Source organism: Nerophis ophidion, linkage group LG10, assembly GCF_033978795.1.
Source record: "Nerophis ophidion isolate RoL-2023_Sa linkage group LG10, RoL_Noph_v1.0, whole genome shotgun sequence".
Lineage (NCBI taxonomy): Eukaryota > Metazoa > Chordata > Actinopteri > Syngnathiformes > Syngnathidae > Nerophis > Nerophis ophidion.
The window spans coordinates 63375700-63391453 of record NC_084620.1 but is presented as its reverse complement, the minus strand read 5'-3'; the positions used below and the strand labels follow the sequence as shown (position 1 = coordinate 63391453).

Genomic DNA, 15754 nt, shown 5'->3' with positions numbered 1-15754 from the left:
GGCTCTTGATAAATGAAAGGGTGATATAGTATTATATTTTTTATACAACACAACATTAGCACGAACAAAACATACAGTTTTTGCCTTTAATGAGATTAGCTCTGGGGAACAGGTGCCTCTTACGCAATGACTAATAGTTGTGCACGCACACACACACACACACACACACACACACACACACACACACACACACACACACACACACACACACACACACACACACACACACACACACACACACACACACACACACACACACACACACACACACACACACACACACACACACACACACACACACACACACACACACACACACACACACACACACACACACACACACACACACACACACACACACACACACACACACACACACACACACACACACACACACACACACACACACACACACACACACACACACACACACACACACACACACACACACACACACACACACACACACACACACACACACACACACACACACACACACACACACACACACACACACACACACACACACACACACACACACACACACACACACACACACACACACACACACACACACACACACACACACACACACACACACACACACACACACACACACACACACACACACACACACACACACACACACACACACACACACACTGGCTTTGTCTGCCTGTCCCTAATGCAACAGTTCATGTTCGCTTCCAGCTCTCGGGCTCATTACTGCGATTACAGTGACAGCCTCAGAAACACTGATTCCTCACAAGCACACACAGAAAGGAACTCTCAGTGCACGGAAACTCTAGAATTAAAAACAAATTATACAAAGTAAAAGCAAAGTACTGATATTTGTAATAAAACGATGCAAAGGAGCAGATAACATGATTGTGTCGTTAATGCCGATCAATCCGCTCTGCGGAGATGAAGTCATAGAATGTTAGTCATGCTGATCAAACCACCTCTCAGGACACCGACTCATTCTCTGACCTAAATCAGGGGTGTCCGAACTTTTTCCAGCGAGGGCCGCATAAATCAAAATTGAAGGCGGGGGGCGCGGGGTCATTTTGACACATGTTAATTATTAAAAATACTAACCAATACAATGTAGGTCGATAAATATCAGCCTAACTATCTATCCATATCTTAGCTTTGTGTCATCTGTAACAGTACTATAATACACCTCATGGTCCAACCTGGACACATAATCAGTGATTCTCCCGGGGGTGATTTCGGGTCTTAATCAAACACCCTCCCCCGGGAGACCCAGCCGAGGATGATCAGTTCCTCGACTTGTGTCCAGGTAGCGCACTACGCCACGCGTCCCCCCTCCTCAACCAGAGTCAACGTGAAGCCTTTTCAGCCTTTCCAAGATGTTTTTTTATGGCTCTTCGCCTGTGCAGTCCACAAATCCCAAGGAGCCCCAGGACCCGATGTAAGGACTTGCCTGCAAAACCCCTGCAGCCCACCTCAATAGACCCGTTCCTCCGGCAGTCAGCCACAAGATCTGCATATTTCGCCCTCTTCCTTAGTTGAGCTTCCTCCATTCTGTCCTCCCAGGGGACAGTTAGCTCAAGGAGAACCACCTGCTTTCTAGTTCCAGACATCAAGACCATGTCTGGCCGGAGTGTTGTAGTTGCGATGATGTCTGGGAATCGCAACTGCCTTCCTAGATCAACCAAGAGCTGCCAGTCCCTTGCTGTTGTTACCAGGCCACCCTGGGTCTTCTTGGAGGGTTGAGGTGTCTCTCCTGCTCGGACAAAGGCAATTGTGCTCTTGGTTGGGTGTTGCCGCTTACTGGTGTTGATGCCCGTGCAGATATCGTCTGCTATTGCCCGCAGTTTTGGTCGTGGCGCCAATGATACCTGCCATCTCCCAATGCCTTTGAGCAACAGCTGAGGATGTGTTCTAATGATCCTCTTTTCTGACAGAGCTGGCACACAGGTGTGTCTATCAGGCCCCAGGTGAATAACTTTGGGGCTGTTTTTCTGTGGAGGCAGATGGCGAAAACGAAATTGAAGAAGAAACTGAAGCTATTGAGCCATATCACGACAGACAACGGCAACGAGGACGAATTCGGTTAACCAACGACTGCATCTTTTGACCACTGGTGCAACTTGAATCTGTCGATTGGTATGTGTTTGTTTGGCATTAAATATGGGTGGAGGGAAAGGCTGAATGCAAATATAGCTACAAATGAGGCATAATGATGCAATATGTACATACAGCTAGCCTAAATAGCATGTTAGCATCGATTAGCATGCCGTGACGATTGATATGTTTGATTAGCACACTCCACATAAGTCAACTTGAATCCGTCCCTGTTCGACAACACACCGACGAGGCATAATGTCTCCAAGGTACAGAAAACAGTCGAAAAAACGGAAAATAACAGAACTGATTTGACTTGGTGTGTGTAATGTGTTTGATAAAATGGCGGATTGCTTCCTGTTGTGATGTCACGGGAGAAAGGTCATTGCTCTGACAGCGAACACTTGAAAGGCGTTTCAACCGCCAAATTCACCCTTTTAGAGTTCAGGAATCGGTTAAAAAAACATATGGTCTTTTTTCTGCAACATCAAGGTATATATTGACGCTTTCATAGGTATGGTGGAAGAGAGGTTAGTGCGTCTGCCTCACAAAACGAAGGTCCTGCAGTCCTGGGTTCAAATCCAGGCTCGGGATCTTTCTGTGTGGAGTTTGCATGTTCTCCCCGTGAATGCGTGGGTTCCCTCCGGCGGTATAGCTCGGTTGGTAGAGTGGCCGTGCCAGCAACTTGAGGGTTGCAGGTTCGATTCCCACTTCCGCCATCCTAGTCACTGCCGTTGTGTCCTTGGGCAAGACACTTTACCCACGTGCTCCCAGTGCCACCCACACTGGTTTAAATGTAACTTAGATATTGGGTTTCACTATGTAAAGCGCTTTGAGTCACTAGAGAAAAGCGCTATATAAATATAGTTCACTAAATAGGTTAGCAGGGCTTGGGAGGACATCATAAACTGACTGGACCAAGAACTTAAACTGGTGTGGCTCCGCTTTCCAGAGTTCAGTCCAGGTGATCCAGACCCCCTGCTTGGTCATTCCCACCACTCTGCTGAAGCGAACCTCTTCCACGTCGCTGCGAACCTCCTCTTGGATAAGCTTTCGCTTTTCCTTTCCTCTGGCTCTGCTGTAGCTTGGTTTGGTGTTGCTAACAAAGCAAAGTCTACCTAATTTTGCCCTCAAATTAGCATTTCAAGAATAGAAATGACCAAAAAAATATCAATACTACCGTACGAGTGTGTACCAAAACAATCAGACCTCGCTGTGCAGTATTGTGGCCACCGATGGGCTCAGCCTAGGAGTGTAACGGTACACAAAAATTGTGGTTCGGTACGTACCTCGGTTTAGAGGTCACGGTTCGGTTCATTTTCGGTACAGTAAGAAAACAACTAAATATACATTTTTTGGTTAGTTATTTACCAACTTTCTAAACAATGGCTTTATCCTTTTAACATAGGGAACACAATAGTAATCCTGCCCACGTTAATCCACATTAAACTGCCTCAAGTTGTTGCTTTGATTAAATAAAATGAAAAAAACTTTCTTCTACATATAAAAAGTGCAACATTAAACAGTTTCCAGTTTCCATTCAAATCATCATGCTTAATTTATTACAGCATTTGGGAAGCCTGTAGTTGACTTTTATTATGTAAATGTTGTATTTTTATCAACATGTGATAGCAGGGACCCTGCTATTCAAAACTAGGCTGCTACATTACTAATGATTCATGTAACTATAGCTGAAAAATAGTACAATTGCAATAGGAGAGACTATTCATCCCTAAACACAATGGAGTTCAATGAAATAACAGACAGACAGGGCTTTGCTGCCCCTAAAACACGCACACACTCACACAGACACACACACACGCACACGCACACACACGGAAAAATGAGCTAACGTTACGCTAAAAGCTAATTAGCCTTCATCTCAAGCCTATACTGTGAGCTAGCTGAGCTGCAGTTGAAGTTTCTAGAAGGTCAACGGGCTCATAGTGATGTTAGTAATAGTTGTGACTGGGAAGTGTTTAGTATAATTTGGGTAGAGTCCGCTCCTCCCCTGCTGGACGAATATATGCTCGACGCTAAAGCATTGACTACGTCGTTCTGAATACGCACTGCTGATTGGCTGTTACATCGCTCTGAATACGCACTGCTGATTGGCTTTGTATGTAACCAATCAGATGGTTGTGTGGGCGGGAAAATGAGGCAGAGACAGAGGCAGAAAGCAGAGCAGCTTGTGAAGACTTCTGCTTCCGAACTTGTTCGGTACGCCCGCGTGCCGAACCGAAACCCTCGTACCGAAACGGTTCGATACAAATACACGTACCGTTACACCCCTAGCTCAGCCTCAGGCAACATTACTAAATTCGGCATGCAAACTTTCTGAGCCAATTCATAACTTGGTACCTGACACATGATAACCGTTAACACGTTACTGTTAGCATGCTAGCATTCCAACATAAATGTGCGCACTTTTTAAGCCCATTTTGCAGCCGAACACCTTGGTAAATAAATTTTTAAAAGCAATTTTCACAGATAAAATGCTTTACAAAACATAGGTGAATGAAAGCAAAAATTAAATTAAAACAACAGGGGCAACATCATAAAACTAATTACAAAAAATATAAGTCCATTAACTAAAAGCTTTTCTAAAAAGGAAAGTCTTCAAATGTTTTTTTAAGAGTCAAAGCCGTCAAGCTCACACTGGGAACTTAGAGTCATAACTTCGTATTTGACACATGCTAACATGGTAACATTATCGTTCAAGCATTCTAACATGAAAATGCTAACTTTTTCAACCAATTTTGTAGCAGAACGCCTCAGAGTCACATGATTTGATATTTGACACACGCTAACGGTTAGCATGCTAACAATCATTCTAACATGAAAATGCTAACTTTTTTTATCCAATTTTGCAGGCGAACACCTCGGAGTCATATAACTCGGTACTTGAAACATGCTAACTGTTAGCATGCTAAAATTATCGTTCTAGCATACCAACATGAAAATGCTAACTTCCTTAGCCATTTTTTCCGCCAAACACCTCAGAATCGCATAGCTTTGCATTTGATACATAGTAACGGCATGCTAACGTAATCATTCTCGCATACTAACTTTGAAATGCTAACTTTTTAGCCAATTTTGCAGATGAACACAGAGTCATAATTTGGTACTGGATACATACTAACGGATAGCTTGCTATATTTTAAGCTAATCTACATATATATACTTTATAGTCATATCACTTGGTGCTTGACACATTCTAACTGTTTAGCATGCTAACGTTATTTAAGTTCGGCCTGCGCATTTCAACACTCCTAAAATTGCCTATTCTTATCAGTAATGTTTTTATTTTGTATTCAGAATGTGTCACAGGCCAATTAAAAAAAACAGCTGCAAGCCGCAAATAGCCCCTGGGATGCACTTTGGACACCCCTGACCTATTTGCTACATTATATTATTTTGTATACAGCATTGAAGGTCTACTGAAACCCACTACTGCCGACCACGCAGTCTGATAGTTTATATATCAATGATGAAATATTAACATTGCAACACATGCCAATACAGCCGGTTTAGTTTACTAAATTGCAATTTTAAATTTCGCGCGGAGGTATCATGCTAAAACGGCGCGGTATGGTGACGCGTGCGCTTGAAGTCACGCATTGTAGAGGACATTTTGTTCCAGCACCAGTCACAGCTATAAGTTGTCTCTTTTCATAGCATAATTCCACAGTATTATGGACATCTGTGTTGCTGAATCTTTTGCAAGTTGTTCAATAATTAATGGAGACGTCAATGAAGAAAGCTGTAAGTAGGAAGCGGTGTATTGCGGCCGCCTTTAGCAACACAAACCCAGCCGGTGTTTCATTGTTTACATTCCCGAAAGATGACGGTGAAGTTTTACTTTGGAACAGAGCGGTCAAGCGCACACGGTTGGATTGGAACACACACATAAAGTACAGTGTATTATGCAGCGATCATTTCGAAAGATCGTGTTTCGCAGAGGGTCCCTTGCGAAGGGCAGAGATGGGCATCGCCACCACCCGTCGACTGGTGCTAAAGAAAGGTGCGGGGCCGACCTTCAGGTTGTACAGGTACGACCATATATATAATCTCCCTAAAACACTAGTAACACAATAAGCAGCTAAGGGATTTTCCAGAATTATCCTAGTAAATTTGTCTAATAACATCGGAATCGTTCCCACTGTATAGTCTTTTTTTTTTTTCTAGTCCTTCACTCTCACTTTCGTCATCCACAAATCTTTCATCCTCGCTCAAATTAATAGGGAAATCGTTGCTTTCTCAGTCCGAATCGCTCTCGCTGCTGGTGGCCATGATTGTAAACAATGTTCAGCTATGAGGAGCTCCACAACCCGTGACGTCACGCGCATATCATCCGTTACTTCCGGTACAGGCGAGGCATTTTTATTAGCGACCAAAAGTTGCGAACTTTATCGTCGATGTTCTCTACTAAATCCTTTCAGCAAAAATATGGCAATATCGCGAAATGATCAAACTTAAAGGCCTACTGAAATGAGATTTTCTTATTTCAACGGGGATAGCAGGTCCATCCTATGTGTCATACTTGATCATTTCGCGATATTGCCATATTTTTGCTGAAAGGATTTAGTAGAGAACATCGACGATAAAGTTTGCAGCTTTTGGTCGCTAATAAAAAAAGCCTTGCCTGTACCGGAAGTAGCAGACGATGTGCGCATGACATCACCGGTGTGAGGGCTCCTTACATCCTCACATTGTTTATAATCATAGCTACCAGCAGCAAGAGTGATTCGGACCGAGAAAGCGACGATTTCCCCATTAATTTTAGCGAGGATGAACAATTCGTGGATGAGGAAATTTAGAGTGAAGCCCTACAAAAAAAAAAAAAAAGGCGACGGCAGTGGGAGCGATTCAGATGTTATTAGACACATTTACTAGGATAATTCTGGAAAATCCCTTATCTGCTTATAGTGTTACTAGTGTTTTAGTGAGATTATAAAGTTATACCTGAAAGTCGGAGGGGTGTGGTGACCGCCAGTGTCCCTGATAGAAGCCATGGAGGAGCCAAGAATGTCGCAGCTGCCTCTTTGACAGCTGCAGGAGGACGCAAGCAGACTTATTACCACAATTTTCTCCCCGAAACCTGCCGGTCGACATGTGGTAGAGAAACATGTTCGCTTGACCGCTCTGTTCCATATTAAAGCTTCACAACAAACAAAGAAACACTGGCTGTGTTTTGGTTGCTAAAGGCAGCTGCAATCCACCGCTTTCCACCAACAGCATTCTTCTTTATAGTCTCCATTATTAATTGAACAAATCGCAAAAGATTCAGCAACACAGATGTCCAAAATACTGTGTAATTATGCGATTAAAGCAGACGACTTTTAGCCGCTCCAACCAATAACGTCACAAGCACGCGTCAACATAAGCGTCATCATTCCGCCACGTTTTCAACAGGACACTTGGCAGGAAATTTAAAATTGCTATTTAGTAAACTAAACCGGCCGTATTGGCATGTGTTGCAATGTTAATATTTCATCATTGATATATAAACTATCAGACTGCGTGGTCGGTAGTAGTGGGTTTCAGTAGGCCTTTACATAAGAAAATCTCATTTCAGTAGGCCTTTAATGCATGATTTAACAACACAATATCTGACACACTTCCCTTTTTAAGCACAGGCTTCTGTGTACTTTCTGACTTGATGATACAACCCTACTAAGTGCATCAAAAATGCCTTTAGGTCGGCCATGATGTATGTGTTATATAACCGTGCACACACTCAGACTGTCAGAGTGCATCTGCCAGCAGGTGTATTGCTACTTTTTACTGCAAGTTGGGCTACAATTAGTCGGTTTTAAGGAACAGACAACATTTGGTGCTGACATCAAGGACCATTTCAGTCTTTAGTGTTCTTCTGCGTCCAGGTTACCATAGTAACATTATTTGAATGACACGATGACCACAATACATTAAGTGAATGCTGGATAGCACCTTCTATGCGTAGCCTTCATAGCAGTCGCATATTAGTACCTCTGAAAGAATATGCTGTTGCCGGGCGGAAAACCCATATTAAGAATTTTTTTCCCATTTATTTTACAAAGCTTTGTGGAATTATTGGTAACCACATTTGACGTTTTATTTCTTGACTTTGTACTTAATACTTGATTTTTTTTAATCATTTTTGCTGACAATTCAAAATGCAAATGTGACCTCTAGTGCAGTGTTTTTCAACCACTGTGCTGTGGGAAATTTTGCAACTTCACTTAATTGCAAATCAGTAATTATAATAATGTGCCGTTGTTGAGTGCAGTGTCTTCCAACCACTGTGCACCTAATTGGGTTAAAAATATTTTTTGCAAACCAGTAATTATAATACGCAAATGTGCCGTTGTTGAGTATCTGTGCTGTCTTGAGCTCAGCAGACTAATGGTGTAATACTCTTCCATATCAGTAGGTGGCAGCAGGTAGCTAATTGCTTTGTAGATGTCGGAAACGACGACAATGGTTTGCAGGTAAAAAAGGTGTCTAACGCTTAAACCAAAAATAAACTAAGAAAAGGCATTGAAGCTTAGGGAAGGCTATGCAGAACGAAACTAAACTGGCTGCAAAGTAAACAAAAACAGAATGCTGGACAGCAGCAAAGACTTACAGCGGGTGGAGCAGACGGCGTCTACAGAGTGCACCTACTTTGAAACCAGATCTATAGTGATGCATGGTTGGTTATGGTTTGAATTCATATCCAACAATTGTGAGAACAACTTTTTACTGCCAATATCGGCTGCTGAGTTTCACTTTTTAAAGTTTTCTGCTGGTGGTGTGCCTCGGGATTTTTTCAATGAAAAAAATGTGCCTTGGCTCAGAAAAGGTTGAAATAGTGGACGTGACAAAAATAGGGATGACATCGGCAATTTGTTTGGAGGCGGAGTTAGTGCAGGTGTTGCAGTGACGCCACATTTCCCAGCAGAGGGTGCTGATATTAAAATACATTGGAAAAAAAAAAACATATTAGCCTTACTAAAATGGTTATTCTATAGCTGAAGCGTGTCAGGCTTGGACTTGGTCTTGGGTTGTTTTCCCGAGGTGCGAAGCGAATGGAGTGGAAACGGCGTGAAGATAGGTACATATTTAATTTATTTACTCATAAACTAAAAACAGGAACAAACAAAAAGCGCTCGCAATGGAGGTACAAACCTTGGGCTATGAAACAAAAGACTATCACAAAGGCTATAAACTATAAACATGAAACAAAACACTTGTGCTATGACATAAAACTTACGTGGACAAAATGAACAGCATAGCAAGGCATGAAGCAGATAATCGAGGTCGTGAAGGAGGTGATGTTGCCAGACTGACTACCTGGTAACTGTGGCTTAAATAATGAACATGATAAGTGAAAACAGGTGTGAGACAAAACAGGTGAACTGATTGGTCGTCATGGTAACAAAACGGAGTGAAAAAAAAAAGGAACTTAGAGTCCAAAAGGTCAAAAGCACCTGGTATTCCTAGGCAGTCTCCCATCCAAGTACTAACCAGGCCAGACACTGCTTGGCTTTGAGAACAGATGAGATTGGGGATGCTCAGGGTAGTATGGCCATACAAATCTCATGATCAGACATGACAGATGAAATCTAAATCAGTTGGCATGGTAACAAGACAAAGAAGGAAATGCAAAACAGAACTAAATGTCCAAAAAAACTAAACATAGCATGACCAAAACAAAACATGAACGCTAGGCGTGACAAAGCGCATATTGCAAAGACTTTCTGCACTGTCAGTTGCTAGGGAGATCCAAACTTCATGTGACATACAGAGAGCTTCATGGAATGGGTTTCCATGGCCGATCAGCTGCATCTAAGCCATACATCACCAAGTCCAAAGCAAAGCGTTGGATGCAGTGGTGTAAAGCATGTCGATATTGGACTCAAGAACAGTGGAGACACCTTCTCTGAATTGATGAATAATGCTTTTCCATCTGGCAATCTAAAGGACGAGTCTGGGTTTGGAAGTTGCCAGGAGAACGCTACATTTCGGACTGAATTGTGCCGAGTGTGATATTTGGTGGAGGAGGAATTATGGTGTGTGGTTGTTTTTCAGGAGTTGGGCTTGGCCCCTTAGTTCCAGTGAAAGGAGCTTTGACTGCTCCAGTATACCAAAATATTTTGGACAATTCCATGCTCCCAACCTTGTGGGAACATTTTGGAGCAGGCCCCTTCCTCCTCCAACATGACTGTGCACCAGTGCACAAAGCAAGGTCCATAAAGACATGGATGACAGAGTCTGGTGTGGATGAACTTGACTGTCCTGAACCCGATAGAACACCTTTGGGATGAATTAGAACGGAGACCGAGAGCCAGGCTTTCTCGACCAACATCAATGCACTTTTGGAAGAATGGTCGAAAATTCCTATAAACACACTATGCAACCTTGTGGACAGCCTTCCCAGAAGAGTTAAAGCTGTAGTAGCTGCAAAAGGTGGATCGACATCATAATGAACCCTATGAGTAAGGAATGGGATGGCACTTCAAGTTCATATGCGAGTCAAGGCTGGTGGCCAAATACTTTTGGCAATATAGCACACACACACACACACACCTGACAGATAATCATAAAAAGGTAAAATGAGGTTATATGGGGGGAAATGTGTGCCATAAATAAAGATTTACTGGAGTATAGTACTGACTGATCCATGTCCTTCAGAGCTTCCACTATCACCACGGCGACACCTATCAGGCTACCCAGGTAAATAAATGCAGGGTCATTCCTTCATTAACAAGGTCAAAGGTCAGTGGGCAAGCACGCAATAAGGAAGGAAATATGGAAAAAAAGACGGCATTAAAGTGTAGTTAATAAAGACAAATAATTTCTTAGGTATCAGAGGGTAGCAGCTGGCAGATAGGGAGCAGCAGCCTGCTGTGCTTCAGTTCACTTGAGTTGCTTCATGAATATTCATCACGAATAAGGCCGGCTGGACACGCACACACACACACGCGCACACACAAACACACACACATGCACACACACACATTTGTGTCATGGCAGCAAGCTCTCAGCCTTTGCCCTCAACCAGAGTCCATAATGGACGAGGGGGCGGAGCTTGTATTGGATGGACACTGCATATACCGACCGGTATTAGCACTTTAAAAAAAAACTTTTTTAGATTTTTAAAAATGATGAATAAATAATTTTTCGTGTGCACCCTTACTAATTAAACTAAAAAAATGAAAACTACAGTGGTATTGGCCACTTGAGGAGACCAAACCATCCAGAGCACACGGTTCAGTATCATGGCCACTGATTGGCTCAGCCTCAGGAAGCATTACTTAACGGGTACTGTATGTCTGGAGTGCTCAAATAATGTTTAAAAAAATATATGTTTTAGAAGGTTTTAAACAATACTCTCGCTTTAAAAATATCAAATCATTTAAATCATATTCTTTTTTTTGCCACAGTCTGGCCTGTTTTTGATACCAGAAATGAACAGGTTTTACTGTATTTTATAATGAAAATTAAAAGTATATACATATTTATTTGCAATTACAAGTACATTTATTGAAATTGTGAATAATTATTAAAACCCATTTCATATAGCTATTATCAAAATAATGGCGATTAATCAGGGATATCAGGTCCATCCTATGTGTCATACTTGATCATTTCGCGATATTGCCATATTTTTGCTGAAAGGATTTAGTAGAGAACATAGACGATAAAGTTTGCCACTTTTGGTCGCTAATAAAAATGCCTTGCCTGTACCGGAAGTAGCAGACGATGTGCGCGTGACGTCACGGGTTGTGGAGCTTCTCACATCTGAACATTGTTTACAATCATGGCCACCAGCAGCGAGAGCGATTCGGACCGAGAAAGCGACGATTCCCCCATTAATTTGAGCGAGGATGAAAGATTCGTGGATGAGGAAAGTGAGAGTGAAGGACTAGAAAAAAAAAGACTATACAGTGGGAGCGATTCAGATGTTATTAGACAAATTTACTAGGATAATTCTGGAAAATCCCTTATCTGCCTATTGTGTTACTAGTGTTTTAGTGAGATTATATGGTTGTACCTGTACAACCTGAAGGTCGGCCCCGCACCTTTCTTCAGCCCATCTCTAACCTTCGCAAGGGACCCTCTTCGAAACACGATCTTTCGAAATGATCGCTACCTAATACACTGTACTTAGTGTGTGTGGTCCAATCCAACTGTGTTCGCTTGACCGCTCTGTTCCATAGTAAAGTTTCACCGTCATCTTTCAGGAATGTAAACAATGAAACACCGGCTGTATTTGTGTTGCTAAAAGCGGCCGCAATATACCGCTTCCCACCTACAGCTTTCTTCTTTGACGTCTCCATTATTCATTGAACAAATTGCAAAAGGTTCAGCAACACAGATGTCCATAATACTGTGGAATTATGCGATGAAAAGGGACAATTTATAGCTGTGAACGGTGCTGGAACAAAATGTCTTCTACAATTTGTGACCTCACGCACACGCATCATCATACCGCGCCGTTTTAGCATGATACCTCCGCGCGGAATTTAAAATTGCAATTTAGTAAACTAAACCGGCCGTATTGGCATGTGTTGCACGGTTAAGATTTCATCATTGATATATAAACTATCAGACTGCGTGGTCGGTAGTAGTGGGTTTCAGTAGGCCTTTAAAGAGAACAAAAATGGCAAAGTCAGTGGACAAGCAGCATTTCTGTCAAATATCTAATTACTCAGAGAAATAAATCTCTTTTGAATTCTACAGTACAACGCGGAATTTGAAGCCAGCCGATAAATAATTGAAAGTCCACCTGCAGGACGGCGAGGTGCAACTTCAGCATGACTCACTATATAGCAGGATGGATTGTTAACTTCTTTTGTTGCTTTCGCGTGGAATATGCTACTAAATAAACATTTGCAACACCGGCTGTTACATAAGCATGGTGACACATTTACACGCGGGCACGTGTGTGTGTGCCTGCTTCAAAGATAGGAGAAAACACCTATGAAGGTCCAATAATGAAGTAAACATGCTTTAATGTAGCATGACATTTTTTCTGCGATATACTGTATCAAAATAGATCATCACAAAGGATAAGGACGGTGCAGACAGCTTGCAGGCTAAGGCATGTGCTGGTTGGCAACGTGCTAACTGATTCTTGAACACACACACACACCTAAACTGTTACAGGCAAGGGTGAGGCACCTTTGAGCAGCTTTCACATGTCAGCATTATAAGGGCGTCACCATGGCAATTTATTGTGTTGAAACAAAGACTGAAAGCATCTAACATAATATTGAGATTATGGCAGATTACAACGTTGTGTGCAATTTATCTGTACATTTTTAATGTGAACCCAAAACATGGCTGGCGATTTTACGTAGGGAAAAAAAAAATGTTTCTAAATTACATGGTGCAACAGCAGGGTCAGACAGTGCAGGGTGCTGATAAAATTTCCACTAAAACACTTAAATCAAAATAAATTAAATATATTAGATAGGAATTTACTGTATTTAAAATGATATATATATAAATATATATATATATAGTCGAGCACCACAGAAATGCAACCATGATCATAATACTCATCCCATTTTTGTATGAACGGAGTAAATTAAAATCAATATAAATTATATTATGTACCATTTATGAATGAAATCAATGTTGTTAAATTAAATGTATTTTTTCCTTTTTAAAACTGAATTAAAAGTATTTTAAAACAATCTCAAATCAAGCACATGCCCTGCCAATTAAATTACTTAATTACATTTTATCAAAATAAAATATATTGAAGACAATCAAATGATGAATGCAATAAAATACACTAATATTTTATATGATTTTTTTTTTAAATACATACAAATGAAATAGCATTAAATCAAGCTAAATCCATGCAAACTAAATTATTAAATGACATCATGTATAAAAAGAAAAAAAATTGTCAATCAACTGATGAACGCAATAAAATACACTAATATTTTAAATAGTACAATCAAAATAAATAGCATTGAAACAAGCAAAGACCTGCAAACTAAATTATTAAATTAGATTATATTAAAAAAATTGATGAATGTAATGAAATACACTATTTTATATGAAATAATTCACACAAATTATATATATATATATATATATATATATATATATATATATATATATATATATATATATATATGTGTGTGTGTATTAGAAGTATACCTATCCGCTTGAACTGTTTGTATTCAAACATCTGCAAATTATCTGACCAATAATGAAGGTATCACACAGGAAGGCGCTCAAGCGGCTGACATCAGATGGTGGTCTGCTGGGCTGACTTGGGACCACACCCTGACCCAAAATGAACAACTAATCAAATGCTTATGATAGCCAGGAGGCATCATACAAAAAAAAAAAAAAGAAGAAGATGCATTTCATGCAAGCAAGGCTCCACCCTTCTTAGCAGCTCTATTGCAAAGTGGAAGAATAGATCTATAAAGAACTGAAAAGGTGGAAACCTGACCCCCTTGAGCTGACAACTGGGCCATGACATTAGGTACACCTGAGACACAGCACACAAAAGTTGTGGGTCAAAGTCTGACAACAAGGATCTGGATTACATGACAAAGACTTCTGTCACTCTAAACATGCATCTTAATTGATGCATTTATTGACATTTGGGGGCTTTTGAGAGTGTTTGTTGCGCTCTCTTTCCATAATGATCACACCACAATACACAGGAATAAAGAAAAAGTGCTATAATTGGACTCGCACGTGTGGCGTGGATGGACAATGACGTGTTTCTGCTGCAGGTGAGAGGCAGAAGAAGAAGAAGAAGAAGAAGAAGCATCCTTACCTCAGTGCCACACGCACGGAGCTCTCACCCAGCCCACTGCTCATTGTGTCCCCGGGAATAAAAATAGTTCTCCCTTTCTCTTTATCCTCTTAGAAGACGTCCGCCACCTTCCTCCTCCTCCTCCTCCTCCTCACATCACCGTGAAGCCCCCGCAGCCTGCGTGCAAACACAAGGCGTGTGTTTGTTAACAAGGACCGTTTCTTGCCGTCTAAAATCCATGCAAGCTCCCCCCGACATGTTGGCTCATCCCAGTGTGCAGAAAACACACACACAGCCACACACGCACACACACACACACGCACAAAACAAAACAACGATGGACGAGCCTCTTTTACGCTCAGCGTGTGTGCAAGACTCTGTGAGAGGTGACGTCATCAAGCTCCTCCCCCTGACCTGTGAGACATACCATTAGCAGGGGACAACCTGAAAGGGAAAAAAATCATAAACAAACACTGCTCAAATATAAAAATTATAATTACAATTATGTATATCTTTGCTCAAATATAAAAGTCATAATTAGATTTATATGTATATAGATAGATAAATATATATATATACATTTTTATATATATATAAAAATAAGTATATATATACTTATATGTATATATATATATATATATATATATATATATATATATATATATATATATATATATATATATATACATACTTATTTTTATATTCCAAAACCTGCAAGTTTTGGAATATATATATATATATATATATATATATATATATATATATATGTTATATTTTTAATTACCTAGTATTGCAGGTTTTGGAATATAAAAATAAGTATATATATATATATATATATATATATATATATATATATATATATATATATCCATCCATCCATCCATTTCTACCGCTTATTCCCTTTCG

General features: G+C 40.7%; 1 protein-coding gene across 4 annotated transcripts in view; it reads right to left on the bottom strand.

Moving 5' to 3' along the window:
• The window catches only part of LOC133561173 (kinesin-like protein KIF21A), an 86788-nt gene extending 71580 nt beyond the window's left edge, over positions 1 to 15208 (bottom strand). For 2 of the 4 annotated variants that reach the window (XM_061914448.1, XM_061914450.1), the window contains exon 1: positions 14870 to 15208. In XM_061914448.1, coding sequence (XP_061770432.1) covers positions 14870 to 14913 — 44 coding nt within the window. In that variant the 5' untranslated portion in view covers positions 14914 to 15208. The remainder of the gene's footprint in view (positions 1 to 14869) is intronic. The other 2 variants (XM_061914449.1, XM_061914451.1) reach the window with 1 other exon arrangement.
• Positions 15209 to 15754: the final 546 nt, after the last annotated feature.